At 39.2% G+C, this 22,147-nt stretch overlaps 1 protein-coding gene across 1 annotated transcript in view; it reads left to right on the top strand.

The window, feature by feature from the left end:
- Positions 1-12,734: 12,734 nt before the first annotated feature.
- LOC141459768 (muscle, skeletal receptor tyrosine protein kinase-like) overlaps positions 12,735-22,147 on the top strand; it is a 50,411-nt gene continuing 40,998 nt past the window's right edge. Inside the window, exon 1 of the mRNA XM_074139179.1 lies at positions 12,735-12,944. Within this exon, the coding sequence (XP_073995280.1) occupies positions 12,896-12,944 (49 nt within the window). The 5' untranslated portion in view covers positions 12,735-12,895. The remainder of the gene's footprint in view (positions 12,945-22,147) is intronic.

Here is a 22,147-nt window from a genome sequence, read left to right as displayed (position 1 = left end):
CAGAAACCAGTGATCGAAGAGCATTTAAAACAAATGCTGGAGAAGGGCGTGATCACCTCTTCTTCTAGTCCTTGGGCCGCTCCTGTTGTACTGGTTCCGAAAAAAACTGAGGCTGGTGAAACTAAATACCGTTTTTGCACTGATTTCCGGGGGTTGAATCAAGTCACTAAGACGGATGCCTATCCGTTGCCCCTTATTGTGGAAACGCTGGAAGCACTGGGGAAAAGTAGATATTTTTCTACTTTGGATTTGTGCAGCGGATACCACCAGATACCTATATGGCCCGGGGACTGCGAAAAGACCGCCTTCTCAACGATGGGAGGCCATTATGAATATAAACGTATGGCGTTCGGCTTGGTGAATGCGCCAGCAACGTTCCAACGCCTAATGGATCAACTCTTGGCTGAGCTGAAAGGCGAGGAATGTTTTATATATCTTGATGATGTGATCATCTATAGCTCCACCATTGTGGAACACTGTCGGCGGCTAGAGCATGTCCTCGCGCGTCTAGGAAAAGCAAATTTAAAGATTAACCTAGATAAGTGCCATTTCGCACAACCCAAGGTGAAATATTTGGGACATATAGTGGCGTCGGAAGGGCTGTGTCCAGACCCAGAGAAAGTTCGAGCGATTCGTAATTACCCGGTACCAGACTCGATACGTTCAGTGAAGAGTTTTTTGGGGTTAGCCGGATACTATCGCCGGTTCATCAAAGGATTTTCGACACTTGCCAAGCCCCTCACGTCATTGTTACGAAAGAACGCATCATTTAAATGGGAAGAAGCCCAGCAAGCTGCGTTCGATGCGCTCCGCAACGCGCTCTGTTCCGATTCCGTGTTGATTTATCCGGACTTTGCGGATCCATTCATTTTAGCCACAGACGCATCGGGAGTTGCCATCGGCGCAGTACTCTCTCAAATGAGGGACGGATTTGAGAGACCGGTAGCTTATGCGAGCCGTCAATTGAATGCAGCCGAACGCAACTATTCCACGACGGAGAGAGAGTTGTTGGCTGTAGTCTGGGCTACGGCCCAGTTCCGCTGCTACCTCCTGGGGCGTAGGTTTACTCTGGTTACGGACCATTCCGCCTTAAAGTGGATGCTCCGAGTCAAAGATCCCTCAGCCAGGCTGACGCGATGGGCTTTACGGCTGTCCGAATTTGTGTATGATGTGGTGCACCGACCTGGCTTGAAGCATACGAATGCGGATGCGCTGAGCCGAGCAGTGTGTGCGGTAGACGGCTCCTCGGATGGGAGGGAGTTAGCCATTGCTCAGGAGCGTGACGATTGGTGTCGAATGATGATTGAAGAGAGGCGCGCAGAAAAAGGGAAAAGTGGCCTATGGTACCGAGTAGATGGGAAAGGCAGCCGAACGAACTGGAGAGTGTTAGTTCCCGCAGGGATGCGGCAGAAGATATTGAGACAATTCCATAGTACGGCCTGGTCCGGGCATCCAGGAACGACGAGAACTGTTAATCGGATCAAAAATAAGTTCTATTGGCCTCAAATGGAGAAACAAATAACCGCGTTTGTTAAGGCGTGCCGGATATGTCAGGAAAGAAAGTCGCCTGCAGGTCTCCAAGTCCCTCTCGCGCCGGGTTATCAGGTGTCTCGCCCTTTTGAACTAGTAGCGCTCGATATCGTGGGGCCTCTCCCTTTAACCTCCGCGGGAAATCGATATCTGCTAACGTGTATAGACTGCTTCTCGCGATATGCTGAGGCGATTCCGTTAAGAGAACAATCGGCGGATCAGACTGCACGGGCTTTCGTTGAAGGATTAGTATTGCGTCATGGTATTCCCCAGAGAGTGCTCACTGATCAGGGTCGTAATTTTACATCCGAATTATTCCGTAGTGCCTGCAAAATGTTAGGAATAAAAAAATTGCAGACGACCGCTTATCACCCTCAAGGAAATGGAATGGTTGAGAGGTTGCATAAGACCCTTATGGACTCCTTGGCTTGCGTGGTTCGGCGAGACGGGAGGGACTGGGATCGCTGGTTACCCTATGTGCTTACCGCTTATCGATCCACACCGCATTCCTCTACCGGGTACACCCCGTATTTTCTGGTCCATGGGAGGGAGGTAGAGCTACCATTTGATTGCAACATTGAAGCGGAAAGCCCTCAAGAATCGGTACAGGACTTTGTGGGGAGACTAAAGGAACGTCTCGATAAGGCATTTCGCAGCACTCGAGAAACGGATGCCCGAACCAGAGAGGCACGTTCTAAAATCTTCAATGCGAGGAAGAAAATGCGCGTGTTTGAAATCGGGGACCGGGTTTATCTCTATGAACCCGCCGTCCCCATGGGTCATGCACGAAAGTTTAGACGACCCTGGACGGGCCCGCATACCGTGGTGGCGCGAACTTCTCCAGTTAACTATGAGTTGCGCCTCTCTAAGGGCGGTAAATGCATTGTGCATATTAACAGGTTAAAAGCAGCACATAGCCAGTCCCCGAGCCAGTCTGTTAGGGCGCAGGAAACCACTCAAGGAAGGGTAGACCAAGAAAGCAGTTTGGAACAGTATGCAGAAGACGAAATGGATGTACTCTCTGAGCCGATAGGAAACGGCGGAGGCGAGTACAGCTCAAATGAGTCTGGGTCCGAGGGAAGTCTGGAGTCCCATTTAGTAGAAACGGAGTCGAGTGGAGACGAAATTCCCGAAGAATCAAGTGGGGGAGAATGTGCAGATGACCCTTCGTGGACCCCACAAACGATAGATTTAGAGCAAACGGATGCTGGCCGAACATGGCTAGATGACCCATCCTACGTCAGGGTGAACTTGCGACCGCGACGTCACCAGCGGATCGATACTGAGGAGGAAGATAGGATAAGTGAGGACTAGTCCTCAATTCCTAGAGTCCATTACATGTACTAACTAACCTTCGTGTGAGTGAGAGAAAGAATGAGAAATTAAGGGGTTATTCCTCTCGGGCTGTGATTTATCTACACGAGTATAGACAGTGGAAGGGAGCTGCACGGGTGAGGGACTTCTCTCGGTTCACAACATCTTGCATGGGTCCATGGGATCCTAAAGTATGGCGCTAAGAGGGGAATGTAAAATCTCCTCATCAGAAGTCAGCCAGACCAGGAATTTAGGGAATCCCACCAACTCTTAACACCTCTTTTGGAGGGTGCATCGGTTCTGATCTAACGCCTCCAACAGGGATCAGAGTTCCAATTCCCGGCGGAACCATGGTAATGAGTCACATAGTTCGGAACTTCACAACTTCGGCCATCAGATAAGTGTGGGCCCCAGGCGAGAGAAGATCCAACTATAAGGTGGAGAGCGAGACGCTAGGCGGTTCAGCGGAGACCACCCGACTACAAGACCAGCATCTCCTTCAATGACATCGCGGTACCGTCATGATGATGAGGAGCGTCGCAGACGATACACCAACAGCGGACGGGAGGTGGTACTGCTCCTGTAGTACTGATACCCCGCAGTCAACAACGGTCAGGAGAAGGAAACCACTCAAAGGGGCGGAGAGGGCGGCAACAAGGACCATACCACCAAGCTTTACTAAGCTGCAACCGGAACTGGCAAAGGGTTCAAGGAGAGAGAGGATATGAATTTATTAACAGGACAAACCTGCAGGAAGCTGGAGCTTAAAGTGGAGCTCCAAAGGAGGCTCCACTTTTTTTAAAGGGGGGATAGTGTCAGAGAGCGGAGTGGGGACGGCCGGCTCAGGTAGAGGAGTGGGGTATGAGGAGAACGAGTAGGGCCAGCAGTAGGGCCCGTGCCGTTGTGTGTGTGAGAGTGATCTCGTCGCTTGCGTAGCTCCTAATCCCACTACTCTACCGAGTCAGCTGATTACGTGTAAGAGAAAAGTATTAATTTTTGGTAAAAGAAAAGTATTATTTTTTGTAAGAGAAAAGTATTATTTTTGAGTTGTGTTGCAATTAAAAGAGTTGATTTACGTTTAATTTATTTTATGATTGAGGATTTATTTTATGAGTTTATTTTATGTTTACTTATCACTTTTGTACAGTTTTATTTTATTTGTATGTGTTATAATTTGTGTTTAATTTGTTTTATGTTATAAATGTTAGTTTGCTGAAATGTCAGCCCTGTCCGTGGATTTCGACAAGTTTCAGCTCGGACTAGCAGTTCGCCTGGCATGTTTTTGGAAATAATTTGTTTTGAAGACTCACTAGATTTGTTCTCTAGCTTTTTTTTTGCTTATAAATTTTTAGGCGGAAGTCATTAGGCAGTTTGCTGAGCCTTAAAAGGATTCAGGGGCAAACAATCGCTAGCTGAAGATCTTACGCTTTGAATCGCCGGCAGCCCACATGTGTGAACACTGTTTTAGCGATCAATTCTCATCAGGGTATTCCAAATATTCACTCAAAAAGTTTTTTTTTTTTTTTTCTAGCTCCAATAGAGGAGTCTAGGTCTAGGATAAGGTGTGGACTATGTCCAGCTTGCCTTGACTTCAATTATCACAGCCGCTCTGCCACCGACCCTCTATTGTCCTGGTGCTATCTCTGGAAAGAATCGCCGTACTTAGCGGACCATGCTTCTAGGTCTTTCACAGTTTCCAAATCAATGATGTACGAGAAAGAAGCCATTCCATCCTTCCGGAAATGACCTTGCAGCAGGCGGAGGATTGAAAATGGATTTGCTGCGAATAAATACAAAACTGATCCAGTACTTTTTCATGGGGCAGCTTCGACAGACAGTTACGCTCCTCGGCGGGTCTTTACCCATGTTTAGGAACTAGAGCTACAGATCATCCTGGAAGTGTTGAAATAGTTCACCTCGCGCAGTTCGCCAGATCCGCCAGATATGGATCAGTTTTCTTCTACAGTTTCTCCAACCACATTATAGTCTCGTCAAAAGTGCTGAAGCTCTGGCCGACGATAGTATAATGAATGTAAAATGAGTGACATTAAATGGTAGAACTGACAGAGTGTTGAACGCGTTATCAGTTTACAGTGAGATGGGCTCCATCATGGTACTGAACACAGCATCACTTTCACCAACACACTCGCACGACACGTAGCATCGCCTACACAATCACCATTGGACAATAGCACCAACTATACGTCACTCTAGGTTCTTATCTAGATACTGTATTGTGGCTGAACATCTGTTCAACCTGTGTTTATACCCTAACCTGTCCTTCTGCAACCTGGCTGTTTATTTTGTATTCACCACAACAGTTTTTTTTGCCACATCTTTTACGCTTAGCGACACATTTTCGCTAATAACCTAAACTCTATGGCAATCACTCACACGACTTTTGAGTTGTCGTGTAAATTTTCGAGTTGTTGAAGTAAAGTAATCACCTATTTTTTTAAGGCGAAGCTTAACGTCCAACTACCAATTAGGTGTGTGGATGGGGAGACGGAAGCTCATACTTTACTATAAATAATTTTTTACTAACAAATAAAAAGTAGTCCATACGCGGGATTCGAACTAGCGATCTCCCACACACAAAGCCACTCTCTTGACCACTAGGCCAACACCCGCCCCTTTTCGAGTTGTTGATTTATTCAGGACTACATTTTGATACCCTCAAGATGCCCAATTAAGGGTTATAAACTTTTACGTGAATTCGGAATTGTAACTCCTCCCCCTTACAGTATAAAACAAGCGGAGTTGTACTTAGCACGGAAATGGTACTTTAGAGAGAGAAAAAAATGGCCATCCTCTCTCCCAAGAGTCTCTTCTTATCAATCTGTCCTGGATAAAATTCTCCAATAAAATTTGTCGACTTATGGAATGAAAAAAAGGTTTTAAAGGAAACCTTTGGACTTCCTTGTCATCTTTCTAATATAACTTCCTTGTAATCTTTGATAATATATGGAAAATGTGAATAATTCTTCCTGTCAAGTTGTATTTCCTATTCTGGAATTTTAGCAACGCCCTTTAAAATATGCAGTACACAAAAACGTGGATTATAAAACAAAGTCCAGAGGGAAGTTTATTCACCCCTTCTCTTCCAGAAGAAGTTTAGAAACAAAAGTTGAAGGTCACCACGAATTTTAGGTGTGTGCAAAGGGTTAAATGGAAAATCGCTGGAGCCAATTTTGAGACAATTTCAAAGAAAAGTGGAAAATCCACTCAGCAAAGGGCTCCCAAAAGGGGGTCGTTGATCCCTAGAATGAAGTCAAAGTCCTTGCTAGGGTCCAATCTAAATTTAAAGTTACAGCTCCTTGCGACTCTCAGTGTACAGGATATTTTGTTCATTCACAGTCACACACATACACTCCATTCAGTTTCTCGAACTTAGGGCCTCTTACTGGCCTTTGCAGGCTCAGGAAAAAACACATGAATCGCATGGGCCTGGCAGATGGCTAGCCTTTGCAGGTTCTGTCAAGAAGAGGAGGAGGAAACGGCACTGCACGTGTTTGTGTCAGTGTGAGGGGCTTGTCTATGGCTAAGGATGTTACTTCTCGGGGTTACTTTACCCAAGAGCAGCTCTCCCCAGCATCAAGAGTCTGATTAAAAAGGACAGGGTCTGGAGGGCGGAGCTTTAGAGTGAGGGGAGCCACAAGCAGGGTCGCAGTGGCGTAGGCCTTGAGGCCGCCCTAGTTGAATCTATCTATCTAGGGCACCCCCCACGAATCCTAAAGAAATCTTACAAGACTTTCCCCTTAGGGCAATGCCAACTTATAATTAGTTCCAACTTCCGGCTGGATTAAGCTTGTAACAAACTTTCTAAATTGAGGAAAACACTGGCCGACCGGACGTTCAGTTCGTCCAGTAGCTTGTAGTGATGTTAGCGCACTGGGAGCGGAAGCTCGCACTGTAACAGTTCGCCAAGTCGTAACACGCGGACACGAAGTGGAACTCCTCTCCAACTATCTAGACTGTCCTTATAACCACTGCACCACAACTGGCCGCTTACAGTTGCTTGCCATCTATATAATCCAGTAAAAAAAAAATCGAACTGATTAATAAAGGATGTCTCCTTGAACATCTGATGGTTACTTCTCGGGCATTGAAATCTTCATTGAAAAGAACATCAATCAGTCAGATGTAGTAACGTTTGTTTCAGAACCCTACAGAATCTGCCGGTTCTTGCCTACCTTCTGAGATCAAGAGGCCCTCAGGGTCGATCATAGAACCACTTTTTCTAATTTGGGAAAAAAACCGACAGAACGGAAGTGCCACTTAACTACGAAAAGATTGCCTCATGTATTTCCGAGACTCTCTCGAAAACAACGGCTACACTAATTTCACGCGGTGATTACCAAAAATAAAAACAACATAATAGTTAAAACATAATTTCCGGAAAATTCGATGATGGGTACTTCCTGAGAATGTGGGTAGATTCCCTCTCTCTTTAGAGCCATTTTCCGGGAAGAGAAACTGGTCCTGTCTCTTTTGGGTACTGTTAATTGGTTGGTTAATGAAGTCGACTTTGGAGGGAATTCCGGTACCGGAAATGGCCTCTTTACTCCATGGATTCCTCCAAACTAATTCCCAGGTCTTCCTATTTGTTATAACCTTTCCTTGTATCCTTTCTAAGGCCAAATTCCTTTTAAGGGCCGTTCTTAAAGAAGGGCTGTAAACTGGGCTGTAAGTTTACATTTTCGGGAAAGTTTGACGGTAACAGCTGGTTAATTAGTTAATTTAATTTGTTGTTTAATTAATTTTAGTCATAGTATGACTAAATATGACTAAAACTTGGGAGAATATTGATTAGTTAGAACCTCATGAATAGCTATAAAAGGAAGACGAGTGTTTCAACACCAGATTCAGTCCCCAAGGAGGACCAAAGTTCTATTCCTTTTATCGTAACATTTACAGTGAATTCTAAGTACGACGTAGCGATTTCCTTCACCTTCTCACTTTAGAGCCTCTTAAATCTCTCCTCAAACTCCAAAAAAAAAAAAATTAACGTGAGGCTGTGTCATGGACACGGCCTTGTGTTGTACGTGAATACGTTTACGTAACGGGCTATATTTTTTATATAAAATATTTTTATTTATGTATGTAGGATGAAATCAAGGAAACAAATCGACGATCGATCACAATCTATGCCTATACAGTCCGTTGTCGAATGTAGAAGCGATTTTATCATCCACTTGCATAATTTCAACCGCCCCAGCTGCAGTTGTACTGACACCGTCGTTGATCCGCTCGACCGCATTCATTCTTTTACGTTCCCGGCACCGCTTGACTCGGTCATATGGTGTTTTATTATTACCATTCGATTGTTCTTGTGGAAGCCGTTTCCAACCGTGTACGATCTCTGTATTTGGTTTTGGCTTTTCGACGCGTATAGGCCGACATTATATATTTTTGATAATATTTTTTTATTCTAATACCTTTATTTTATTCACTGTCACTATTTTACAATAATGTTTTATATACAATCGATAGATTGTGACGACAGCTGACGATTAAAACTTAAACGAAAATCGTAGCTTCTCCGAGTCAAAAGTTATACTCATTGTAAATCTCGATACGCAGCAAAATGATCTCAAAATGGCGGCGCTTTCTCCTCCACCGCGCGCGATGCGTCACAGTCCTCGCTTATCGTAATGAATTCTTTGATCCTTTAGCTATCGTGTGGTATAATTTAATTTTGGATGTAGACGATAGATTCGAAACTATAATGTCAAACTGTATCTCCCGATTTTGTTATTATTAGGTTTTTTGGATTGCCTCCATATGATAGCAAATTTAAAGACCTATTCACGACAAAAAAAAAATCTGTCATTTTGCCCTTCACCCCACCTTTTAGAAAAGAAAGGACTTTGGCGGGGATAACCCGTTTTATCCCAGAAGTCCACTCAGTGTATTCCAAGTTGACTGAAATGTAGTAAAAAATTCACAGTTTTCAAGAAATCGTTCAAGAATCATCTTAAGAGAAAACTGAGTTTACATTCGAGGCGCGAGTTAACTCTCAACTGTGATGCTACTCTCCTGGCAACAGCCATCTAGATAACCAACAGGAATAATTGGCTGGCAATAACACTATTACCCGGACAGCTAGTAGTGAAAAAATAGTTATCAATTATTTTTTAGTTTCGTAACAGATAACTAGGTGGTGTGTGTGTCTCTGTGTTCGGTTATTTTCCTGAGCGGCCGTTGTCTTATCTCTGCTGGGTCAAAGTTATTAGAAGCATTTATGTTCTAAATATGTAATCAATCGATAAAATATTCCATTTTTTGAGTGTTATTTTTAATCAACTAATAACCTTTAATCGTGAAGGTTTTCAATGCAAGTTTTGAATACAGAAAAAAACACGTGGTTTTTACCAATTGTAATCTGTCTGTCAGTCTGAGGAGGAAATGATCTGAATAATTAACTAGCGAGAAAATGCCTAAGCCCAGGAATGTATATATACGAAGTTTACGGAAAATCCTAGGCGCCATATTGGAGGAAATCTCGACAAACTTCCGGTGGAGCTATAGTCTTCAAACTCAGAACCTTAATAACAAATATAACCCTGTTTGTCAGTGCACAACCAGGATAGGACCGTACATTACACTAAACCTGGCGCATTAGAGGGATTCATCTCTTCTCCTGGTAAATACCCCCTCTTAATCAAGAGAGGGCTAAAGTTAAGGTGCTCCATTAAAGTGGGATTGATGTCACATTTCCTTCTACTCTCTACAGAAATTGTATAATATTGACAACTATCCTTTTAGTAAAACTTCCAAGTGTTAAGAAAATATAATTACGTCAACTGCGGTAACCAGTTATTAGTGTGAGATTTCACTCCAGATTGTTTTGGAAAACTAAACTCCAGGATGGCTTTAAATGTAAGATTTGGAGGATGGTTTTCCATTGGTTGCTTTCATGTTCAGGATGATAATTAAATTATTTTAATGGATCTGTCTTGTTAGATATTTACCGAGAAGAGTGTTAGCACTTAATGAGAACTGTGATTCTATAGGAAAGTTAATTGGAAATCCCCCCTCCTGTTTTCATCTGGTGTTAACATTATTACTAAGGGGGCTGGAAGATGTAATGCCTTCCTACCTATTGCAAATACGTACTATATTTTTCTATAAAATAATCACTGTTAAATAATTGACCAATCAGAGTGGCAGAGGTAGGAGGTGTAAAATATGGGCGTTTAGGTTAGCCAATCAGAAGGTAGAAGGATGTCTCATGACGACCACGCCCACAGCCATGCTTTTTCCTACTGGATTGCAATGGCTGCTAATTCATTTATAGTGGTTTTTTTAGCCTAGTTTTTTTTTTTTTTTTAAATCCTATCAATGATTTTCTTTATAAATAGTGAAACTAATACAATTACATGAAAAAATGGCACTCCAGAAGAAAAGCTAACCTACTTAACCTAACCACTCCACCTACACTCATACTCTCTCTTTTAATTTTTTTATTTTTCAAATAAAAATGAGAGATCTATTTACATAAAATTAGTACTCCTAGTTCTAATGAAAATTTGAGAAAAAAGAAAAACTGAAAATTTTCTTCTGTGACGTGTTACTTACGGTTAGCTAATTTTAACCAAAACCTAATTGAAGCGTTTTCTTGTAGTATCGGATGTATCTAAAACATCAAATTTTGCCATTTTTCGTTTCTAAGCTACAGTGGATAAATACACATACATACACAGTTTAATGTATAGGTAATGTATTTATTTATTATATGAACACATAAATGTAAACAACGTGCATATGTGTATATTGAATGTATGTAGTATAAGAAGGTATGAATCAATCGATTAAAAACACGATGTGTGCAGGTTAGTGAGTATACAACGTTATTTATAAATATAAGTACATAATACAGTCTCTCATTAATTAATTATTAACATTAATTATTTTATTATTAATTAATACATTGTTTATTTGGTGTGCATAAATTATTGTTATTGTAATACATAATTGTAATAATATTTTAATTAAGTTCTATAATTATAATTCCAAATCAATATTTATTTACAAAGTTTGTTGTGTTTCCCAAAAGAAATATACTCGTATAGTATTAGGATTGACTTCAATATGAGAGCAATTATTGTGTAATATTGTTATGGTAGATGTGAAAAATAAATTCCTTCAATTTCAAAAAAAAAAAGAAAATATAAAAACCACTTTTTGGGTTTCCTGTGACGTCAAAACGTGGACACTTCCGGTGATGCTCGAAACAGAAATTCTGCTCAATTACTTTCACCACGAGTACACGAACAGAAAGTAATGCTATTAGAACGCGCTCTGCGGCCAGGTGTGCCATTGTAAGGGGAAAAAATTTATTCCCTCCATACACTTGATTACGTCTACGGAAAATGTAATTTCAGTAATTGGGTAATACTGGTAAACACAATTTCCCCTTTCCGTAAATGTCGTTCAGTAGTTAGTTTTTCTTTTTTCACTGATGTGGTATCTTTAGGCAAAAAAAATATGGAGTTGAAAGCTGGCATGGTAGGCGTACCAACCTATCCAGAAAAACTGATCCAATTTTATTTTTAAGAGCGGACCAAAGTGGGCGGAAAATACCTACCCTGGTTGATGACCCCTTGCTCTGCTGAGAGATGTCTCTGCAGCATCCTTTGGTGTATGTGTGTAAGTGTAAAGTTACGGCTCTCAAGTTATTTTACCTTTATTATTTCCACGTCGTTTAGACAATCAATACAGTTTCCTGTGGTTTTTAGTTTTTGGAATATTAATTGTTCATTTTCTAAATACCAAATTTTCAGACACGAAAGTTAAAAAATGAAATATGAATAGCAGAGGCGACCATGCTTAATAATAATAATCTCCTTAACAAAAAACTTACAGTTTTAAATGTTAAGTATAAGGGTTGATTAAACGCGGCGTTTAATCAACCCTTAACATTATAAACTGTAAGTTTTTTGTTAAGGAGTCTGTACAAGATTTCGATTCGATTGTCACTTGATTCATGAAAATCGGTACACGTATCTATAATTTGAAACGATTGCCATACTTCCCCTTAATATGTGTAAGAGCAGAACATCGCTTTAATGTTACTTAGGGGAGCCCTAACCCTTTTATCCTGCCAAATTTTATCAAAATCGGGCCAAGATTTACAGAGTAGTAATTTATAATTTTGGAGGGAACCTAACTTACCTGGGGCTAACTCCTCTCCCATTCAATGTAGAGCGTCGAGATCCCCAAAAGGTACATCTACATAAAATTCGAAATCGAATGACACCTCATTCATGAAAATCGGTTCGTGCGTTTAGGTGCTACGTTGTTTACAAAAAAGGTAACAACAAGAACAAGAACAATTTTTGAAAATGCCGTTTTTGCTCATTTTCGGCAACTTTTTTCTCAAAATCTATTAGATCTGGGTTGTTGCAAAAAAATTACAGTTATAAAGGAGGGTTTGTCCTATATTTTAAAGGAAATTTGAGAATTTTATCTTTTATAGAAAAAGAGTAAAAAATTGTCAAAGTTGGGTGTTTTTCAACGTTACGCTTTTTCGTGCAGTTTTTGGCGATCAACCCTTAAACACAACTGTCTAAGGGGCTTAGATGGTACGAATGTGAGGCAGCTAAAACTATTATAGAAAAGCGGTTCACAAAAACTAATTTATCTTTGTTTATAAAGTTTGTTTTTTTTAAATAGTTTAATTTTATTCATTAATAAATGATTACAGAATTTGATGTTCCTAGATGAATGCAAATTTTTTAAATTATTTCTAGAAGAAAATTTTATGAAAAAGCGACCCCTCCCGCAACCCGAAAAAAAAAGGTGAACATTCGAGCAGGTTCGGCAAGACTCGTGGCAGGCCGTACGAACTACCCCTTCCCCTTGGGTATCTAATCAGTAAGACATTACTAGACTTGTTGCTTCGTTCGTCTGTACGTGAACACGTTAAGTAGTTTACCAGTTTCTATGATCGCGTGTGTTGTATTTGTGTGCAGGTTTTTTTTCCGAAACGATATCAGTTTTTTCACGATTTAATGCGCATGTATGAGGTTTTCTAGTGAAATAAAGAATGCATCTAAAATCATCTCATGGACGATTTAAAAGAGAGATTAACGACGGTTAGTGCTGTTATTATTATTTTTTTAAATTTAACTACTTTTTTAGTATTTATTTCTTTCAGTTTAACTTTTTCATTCTTTTTATTTAATTTCTAAGATCAATTGTAACCATTTCCGTCAGTTTGTTACGAACAATCAGAAACCATGAAAATGTTAAAACTGTGTTTAAGGGCAGTCGTGAAACATCCGACTAGTTTCATAAACACGAAATTAAAATTTAACATTTTTTTAAATAGTTTAAACTTATCCGTTCGTTGCTGAAATGTGACAAGTTTAAAAATCTGAATCTATTTTTTAATAACTTCTTATCTAAGACAGAGCACCACGTTGGTCAACAGCTATAGTAAGTGACACCAATCGAAAGAACACAACATTATTCCCGTACTGTTCCATCTTCTTTTGGTGACTTGATTCCTCAATCCAAAAGGTTGAAAGTTTGGTTAAGAAATTATGATTGAAATTGGCAATAATCTTTCTTTCTTTAGAATTATTCTTGCGGTTATGATGTCATTTTGTCTTATTATGTTAAGAGATGTTGTCATTGGAGCGGTTCAAATTTAGAGAAATGTCGTAATCTTATGAATTTGCTGTAACTTCATCCTGTGGGCACATGGGATCCTCCAGAAAACAACTACACCTATTAGAAAAGAGGGCAGGCACTGTTTGATCCAGAACCTCCGTAATGGGGAAAGCCTCAGTGAATATGTCCGAATTCGTGGCTATTATAATGGCATAATAACAGGCATAAAGCAATAAATATGCGATCTAATTTAGTATAAAGGGTTCGAGCCAACTTTGTGTGGAAATAGTACACAGCTGGTGGGCCTTGATAAAGGAAAAGGACCTTCAAGTTAACTTTTCATGTATTAGGGCAGCCAAAGAGCTAGCAAGCAGTGGTGATAAACGGATCTCAATAGATTACCAAGAAGTTATTATATAAGAGCTTTGATAACCAAAAAATTATCGTTATAAGAGAAGTATATTTAATAAAGAAACGGTCCCTAAACTGGTTTAAGGGTTATGCGACCAGTAAGTGACTGTAATGGGTAGGTTATGGTCCTAGATCTCTCAGAATCAGATCAGAGAAATCAACTAATTGTACGAAATGTAAAGTAGAAGGAACCACATAGCTGTGGGCTGCTCAGTACCCAAGAAAGAAACTTTCTGCTTGTAACCATTGTATCAGATCCTCGAAGTCCTTTCCGTTTTGAAGGTAATTGCTGACAGGCTTCCTTGTAGATTCCATTAGGAACTAAGGGTGTACAAATGGAAAGTATATTTATATTTATTTACTAGAGGGAGTTTGATTTTAGATTAGATTATGCAGGGTGTTCATTTTAAGACGGCTCAAATGCATTTCATGCTTAAACGGTTAATCTGAGCGAAAAATGGTAGAGGAAAACTTTGTTGCCCGTCAACTCTAGTTTCAGAATATGTGACTTGATTTCAGATTCCTGCCCGCATTCGCGGCTGACGCGCGTCCAAAAGTAAGGGTTCACAGTTGACCCCCATTTTTCATATACACAGTTTTAAAGAGTATAAAAAGTTGTGAAAGAAACCGGAAACCACAATTCGATATCTTCAAAATTAAAGGTGCTAGGCCAGTTCAAAATCTGGTATTAATAATCATATTTCAATTTTATAACTTGTTATCAAAGAGAAAGAAGAGCACGTGATAGGTCATTTTTATGTATTTTTTCATCCCCTTTCTACTAAAAATATTGCCAAGGCAGTAAAGCTAGTATTTTTCTTAATATCGGGAAATAAGTAGTTTTCCGAGTGATTTTCTAAGAAAAATCAAATGTTAAGAGCTTTAGATGTTCTCAAGCATACACAAAATGGCTAAAAATTATTTTACATCTGTTACAAACAAGAAGATTTAACAATTATTTGGTAATTTTGGGAGAGTTGCGTTTAATTACCAAAAAAATTGGAAACCTCCCGCCAAATATTTGAGATCAATATCTTTCACTTAAAGGATCAAATTTATTCCTTAATTTATCAAATAATGCACTTTACTCAACTTGTGCAGCATGTACTGTGCCTTCAAAGGTGCCTCCTCAGGTACAGAGAACAGTTGATAACCTCCAGGCTAACCTGGCTTGCTAGCCAGAGGAGGCACCTTTACTACTAGCTTTACTACCTAGACAATATTTTTAGCAGAAAGGGGATGAAAAAATACATAAAAATGACCTATCGCGTGCTCTTCTTTCTCTTTGATAACAAGTTAAAAAATTGGAATATGATTAATAAATACTAGATTTTGAAATGGTCTAGCACCTTTAATTTTGAAGATATCGAATTGCGGTCTCCGGTTTCTTTCATAACTTTTTACTCTCTTTAAAACTGTGTATATGAAAATGGGGGTCAACTGCAAACCCCCACTTTTGGTCGCGCGTCAGCCGCGTATGCGGGCAGGAATCTAAAATCAAGATCACATATTCTGAAACTAGAGGTGACGGGCTTCAAATTTTTCCTCTACCATTTCTTTGCTCAGATCAACCATTTAAGCATGAAATGTATTTGAGCCGTCTTAAAATGAACACTGTATAGTATTTGTATTTAGGTACCTTCTGTGGCTGCCTCGGCTAACCCATCAGCCATTTCATTTCCCTTGATACTTTCCTTTACTCTTGTCCACACTAGGCCTAATTCGAGAATCCTTAATTTTTCAATTTAGGACATGTGAAACAATTTCATTCTCTAAATAGCTGATGGTGGTAGATAATAGTTTTGTACACTTTAGTAAATGCGCTTCGGTTAGCAGAACATCTGTAACAATCTTTACACTCAGCGCGTATTTCAAAGCCTTCAAGGGGTGCGTTCCACTAAGCGCTCACAACGCGGTTTTGCCCGTTCCACTTGCACTTGCGAGTGTTACAATCGAAAACCCAAGTGGAATGGATTATGGGGCGTTTTAACCGTTCATGTAAACATTACAAATGGCGACCTCGAAAATAAGTCAGAAGCTTGAAGAGGTTGTTTTTTTAATTTTAACCCCGTTTATATGCAGTTATAATAAACTTTATTAATTATTGGTAAAGTTGACTTATATTAAAATTTTTTATATATAATTCAAATTTTATATTACATTTTAGTGGAGTATTCATAAAATTTACGTTTAAATACAATTAAAATGTCTTTTGTGGCCACAGTTGGATATTTATTAATGCAACGTAATAATGCTTTAGAAAGTTCTTCATCTAGTTCCGATGAAGAGTGGAATGCAATTTTACAAAATCGCAATGGTGGAAAGCAAAAACTTGGGCCACGTATTATTAACTATCAAAGTGTAATTGATCGTTATTCAGTGATTGTAGTATGTAAAGGGATAAGTAATTTTTCATTTTATTTGAATTTTTTTTAGACTTTTTAGACACATTCAATTATTTAAATGAGATAATATTTTCATTTACATGATATAATTTTTTCGGTCGCCATCTTTGCTTTTAAAAATTGCGCCAAATTACTGAACGCCCAATTCGACCCAGTTCTTTAAAGTAGGGCGTTGTGAGCTTTGAGTGAGCGAAAATAATGACGTCATTAGTGAAGTTTTCGCCACGACCACAACGACTGCGGTCGCCAAGTGGAACGGATGAAGGTATATTTTGATGGTTGTGAGCGCTTAGTGGAACGCACCCAAGGTGTACTCCAGAATTGAATGTTCAAAACAATTAGTTGAAGCTATTTTTAAATCACGTAGAAGTAAATAATGCATAAGGAGAATAATAGTAATGCGTTTTGGCGCAAAATAAATTAAAAAAAAATTAAATCAAAGATATGAAGGTTAGGTTAGGTTAAGTTGGGCCAGGTTAGGTTAGGTTAAGTTAGGCCAGGTTAGGTTAGGTTAGGTTAGGTTAACCAAAGTATTTGTTGTTTTTATTGGGTGAAATAAAGGTAATTAAACTCCCACTTTTTTTTTATTCTGTTTTTTTTTAGAATATGAATAAGCCGAATTAAACTATACACATATAAATGTAGAATGCAACTAAGTAATCTAATTTAAAATATAATAACCGTGCGGAATATACGATAGGTTCATAAAGCATTTTCCCGCGCACTTAACAATGTTGTTAGCACTGACATCCAGCGCGATTAATCCAATTACTGCATGACAAAATGTTTCACAAAGAAACGGGGTTTTTTCGTCTCCCAGCGGAACTCTTTATTTGAGAAGGAAAATTGAGATTCTGCCTCCACCATATTCTTACCGCAAATTCAAATAGTTGAATCAAACCGGCCACAAGTAATATTTACTATTTATTTTAGCCCGGGCAGGGTGATTGCCCTCGTACAGAAGTCAGTACTAATATCCCTCGCAGAAGGAACTTGCTACTGAACAGCCAGGGCTCTAAGAACTCGTTTCATAACTTACTTGCCATGTCCAAGTATATTTACTTGTCCCTAAAGTTAACCATCTACTTTATATTAGCTTCCACACTCTAGAAAACAACTCACTTGACCTGACCTAGCTCACAATTTCCCGTGGAGGGGTGGGGAGGCCAAAGTTTCCAAAGTAAGTTAAGGGACTGACATATTGTTATTGTTTTTCCTTTCTTTCGTTGGCTGAATTGGGGGGATAAGTGGATGTGGCTTCGCCCATAGCCAGGTGTTCACCTGGAACTCTACAAGTTTGAAGCTCCACCTTCTAGCTTCCAGCGTCCATAGTTTTACTCCCTCTTCCTAGAATAAGTATGGCCGATCATGTCCAATTTTCTAATTGTAATTTTCACCGGAAATTCCTGTTACGAGGTTACTCACGTCCGATGTTTTTATTTTAGAATTTGGTCGGTGAGTATGTCCGTATCCTTCTTAACTCAAAAATTGCAGATTGCGTCATATTTAACTTAGATGCCACAATAAGATTTTGTCCAACCGGAAGTAGTATTTAGTGAATCGATTTTTCAGTTTTTGTAAAGGATTTTCTGAAAAGAACTCTTACGATTTCCTTTTTTTCAAACATGGCGTGTTAGTTGCATATACGTCAAACTTTCATTTCGTAACATTTGTTTCAGTAAAATTCGATTAAGGGTTACCTCTAAAGTGCCATTACTGGTTTGCCGCCTGTATAACCAATTAAGCGTGTCCGACGTGTATACACTCGTTGTGAAAAAATATAAAATTGCCATTAACTATAAAAACGCGAAATTTTAGTAAAATACAATAAGAATATTATTTGGTGGGATGTTTCCTTTATCTTACCCAATAGAACTGCCAAGTATTTTATACGGAGGGAGGTGGAGGGAGCCAGCCAAATGGTACATGTTTGATCTCCCGCATTAGAGATTGGGGAATTACCTCACGCAAATAAAAGCTCTCAACCCTTGTGCAATGCCGTTTTTTACCTTTTAGATAGAGATTCAGGACCTCAGTACGAGCTTGATTTCATTTTGCACAGAATTCAAAGCTCTTTTCTTCCTTGTAAAAGCTCTTGTGCGTCCCTAGTTAACTGTAGGCAATGCATACGTGAAGCAATGCAAGATTTTGAATAAGCAAAGAATGCTCTGTAATCTCAAGCCCTAGAGAGATTGCAGAAAGAGTGCTTGCAGTGACTATTACGACGTTGTACAACTTTTGGCTGTTTTTGCCCTGCGTTCGACACGTACGGGTATACGAGTCATTGTCTGATTTTAATTCCGCACACTGTGGGGGGGGGGGACTGAATCAAATGAGTGACTGAATTTCCAAATTTGCTGCAAATTGGTTGCCCGGAAGTGCCACCGAATAGAATTTTCCGCACTTGAACATTTCTCGCAAACGGATGCTACAATTTTAATTAAAACTTTTTATAGTAATTACAACTTTGGGAAAGCCCTCAACCTTCTTAGAAGGGGAGGTTTCATCTACTAGACTTAGAGGGAAGGCACAATAAGCCTCTTGGTGGCTGCGGTGCCGTGGGGCATGGGTCCCGTCCCGCCCTTTAAAATCTAAAATCTAAAAAAATCTACAACTTTTACAGGAAATATTTTTATCCCAGAAATTCGATTCCCAGAACTTCTAGGACAGGGAGGGTGGGGCAGAATCCTTGTCAAGTCTTGAAGAATTAAGAATAACTCAACCAACCTTTGGAATTCGCTAGAAAGTTTGTGACGTAAGGGAAGGTCGTGGGAGTGGGAACAATTAAAAAAATAATATTTCCTAGATTACCGATGGCAATACTCCTCCTCTAAGACGGTTTGTGAAAGCCTACAATATTTAAACATTTTGATAGGAAAGAATTAGAGTGCTTAATGTATTTCCCACGACTACAGGGTAAATATATTGATAGATAAAATATATCTGGAGGGTAATAAATAATTAGAAGTGAAGGGGCAGTAGAATAAATAATGGTGGTGACTGAATACTATCTCTAAACTAAGGCAGATAGAAACTGGATCTGCGACAATCTATCTGAAATTTTATCTTCTATCTTTGACTACAACGCGCGCACAATTCTAGCAGATAACGAAGTTCATAATTGTTAATTTTGGAATTTACGATCGATTGTTTGCTTACGAACCAACATCCATGGTCTTCTGGCAAAATCAACAGATATGAAAACTTCTACTTACAATCGTTCAGCACTTTGATCTCTCTCTCTCCCGGTTCTGGAACTTTGACTGCTTTACACTTTCTCCCCAACCAAACTTTACTCCTAATAAAGCCCGCAGGATGAAGTCTAATCCTGGTTTACGTCATCAAAGGCGTCCTTTTTTAGGGAAAAGTGCGTCACTTAAAACTATGGCAATCACTTTCCCTTACCTCTGTTGCTAATAAGAGAAGTTATTGTATTCCTGTGGAGCTTCTACCGTAAATAGCCTGTATACGAGTACATCACTGAGTACGAACAAGTAGTTTTTACTAATTCTAGTTAGGTAATAGTTTCTTTCTAGAATTACTGAATGTCTATTCAATTAATGCATAATATGCTATTCCATTAAGAGACATTTTGTGTTTTGGTTTAAAATCCGTCAGCTGAAGTTGCAGGTGCATATTTAATACCCAAGCCAGAAACCTAAAATGGCTGAATATATTTCGATATAATTTCTGGAATTGAGGAAATTTTATTTACTAGAGTGAACATTTCTAAGTTAATCTAAATTAAGCTCACTGACTCTCTCTGATAGTTTAGAGGTACTCCTGCTAATCTCCAGATAATGAGGCAGATCTGTTTCTAGTCTAGACAGAGCTGCTTACTGGAGAAGTTTTTGGAAGAGAAGATGATGCTGATAGGGGATACTCGCCCCCACGAAATACCAGCTAATCTCCTCTAAATAAGCTGCCCTCCTCACTGATCATCCTCCAGGCGATACTCACCATCCTGACAATTCGAGTGACGCATGAGAGTCACTATCAATAATCACTTTCTTCCTTCATGATTACTTAACATAGATATCAACGTCTAATCATGTCAGAAAGTAAACGTGCGCTAATACTGGACAAGTTTTACTTTTAAGCGATGGTTTTGATGTTCCAGTACTTGCAATAAATCATCACCACATTACAGATGCACACGAGATACGTTACACCAAGTAATAATTGATTTAGATTAGTTAATACATAAGTTCTTGTAATAAACGTGTTTGCATTAACGAACCCGAATTAGTTAGTTTTCCAAATACCAAAAAGGATCTGTATGGAAAGCATTAAAAGACAGGATTTCATGTTGGATTTAATCCCTTTGTAAATCCAGGCAACTATCAGCCCCACCTGGAATGCAGTCAGGTACAGCAGGGGTGTCGTTGAAGGATAATCATTCCCTGGTGTAATTCACGCCACCTATCCCAGCGCTTCCCAAATATTTGCTGATCCTTCCCTCCCAAAGAATAAGGCATCCCTCCTAATGGAGAGGTTGTGAGAGTTCTAGGTCGTAGATATAACCTTCAAAATCACAATAATCACCACACCGGTTCTTACCAGGAGAATCCCAGAGGAGCAAGAAGCTGGCAATTAGATGGCTTCCTGGTAGTACTAGACATCTTATGGCGCTGTTAGTTAACGGATATCATCCACGATCTTTGTGACGACCGTGGAAGCGGAAACTAATTTATAGAGAAATGTGCACATAGTTCGTTCTCTGTACCACACACACATTTTTATTTACTTATATATATTATATATAAGAAATCGCCTTTTGGAGGGGAAGGAGGCGGGGTTTAACGTCCAACCATTGCGTGTAATCAACTCCTTAATAAAAACATAGTTTAAAAAGTTAAGTATAAGGGTTGATTAAAGGCTAAAAGGTACACAAATCAGCTAGTACCCAACATTTCATTCATACTTCAGCTCGTAATTTCAACCATTTAGAAACGTACGTAAAAGCTTATGTGTTTTACTGAAATTTCGTAAGAAAAGTAAAGTAATGTCTATTTTTTTCAGGCGGGCTTTACGTCCAACTACCAATTAGGTGTCGTGAACGGAGGCGACTAACAAGCATACTTTACTGTAAATTTCTTTTATTAACCATTAAATAAAATCCAAGGCCACAGAGACCGGGAATCGGACCTAGTACCACAATACATATTAGCTTCACAGGTCTAAATTTCGTAACAATAATATCATTAAAAGTAATTTTACTGCATTAAATTTTCATTAATACTGTTTAGAATTTATTAGATTTCACAGATTAGATTATGCTGGGCCATTTTCATTATACAAAATATTTGTTCAGTAAAGTGTAGCTCACCATTTAGCTCTGATTGATTGTAATTGGAGGTATCGAACTATTGAATCATTAAATCTTTAAAAATCGTTAAATAACAGCCCTTTGCAAATGAACATGCAAAATGGCAGGAAACAATAGGTGAAACATGGACCCACAATTTCCTTTTACCTATTTCCCAAGAAAATGGATGTTATTCCCAATTTTCTGTTTACTCTTACAATATTAGCATGGAAAACAAGACCTTAAGCGAGAAAAATATTTTATTTTTCATGTTTTTATTGAGAAAATATTTTATTGTTTAATTTGATTCTTCATCAAATACCTACGGGGGGAAATTAGTAAAAAAAATTAAACTTTTATTTTTCATAGAAATAATTACCAATAAAGAATTGGCCAACCGCCGTAAAGAATGGAAAGTAGGAGGTTTGAAGAGCCAATTAGAAGCGAGAACTGTTTATTGAACCACGCCTACCTGCCATGTATGTCACACCACGCCCTCTTTGGCCCGTAATAAAATGGAGGATCAGTATTATTCATTTTTTTACATTTTATTACTTTT

The sequence above is a fragment of the Rhodnius prolixus genome, unplaced genomic scaffold (assembly GCF_049639745.1).
Source record: "Rhodnius prolixus isolate KJV_2025 unplaced genomic scaffold, Rpr scaffold_17, whole genome shotgun sequence".
Lineage (NCBI taxonomy): Eukaryota > Metazoa > Arthropoda > Insecta > Hemiptera > Reduviidae > Rhodnius > Rhodnius prolixus.
This window is presented reverse-complemented; position numbering and strand designations above follow the sequence as displayed.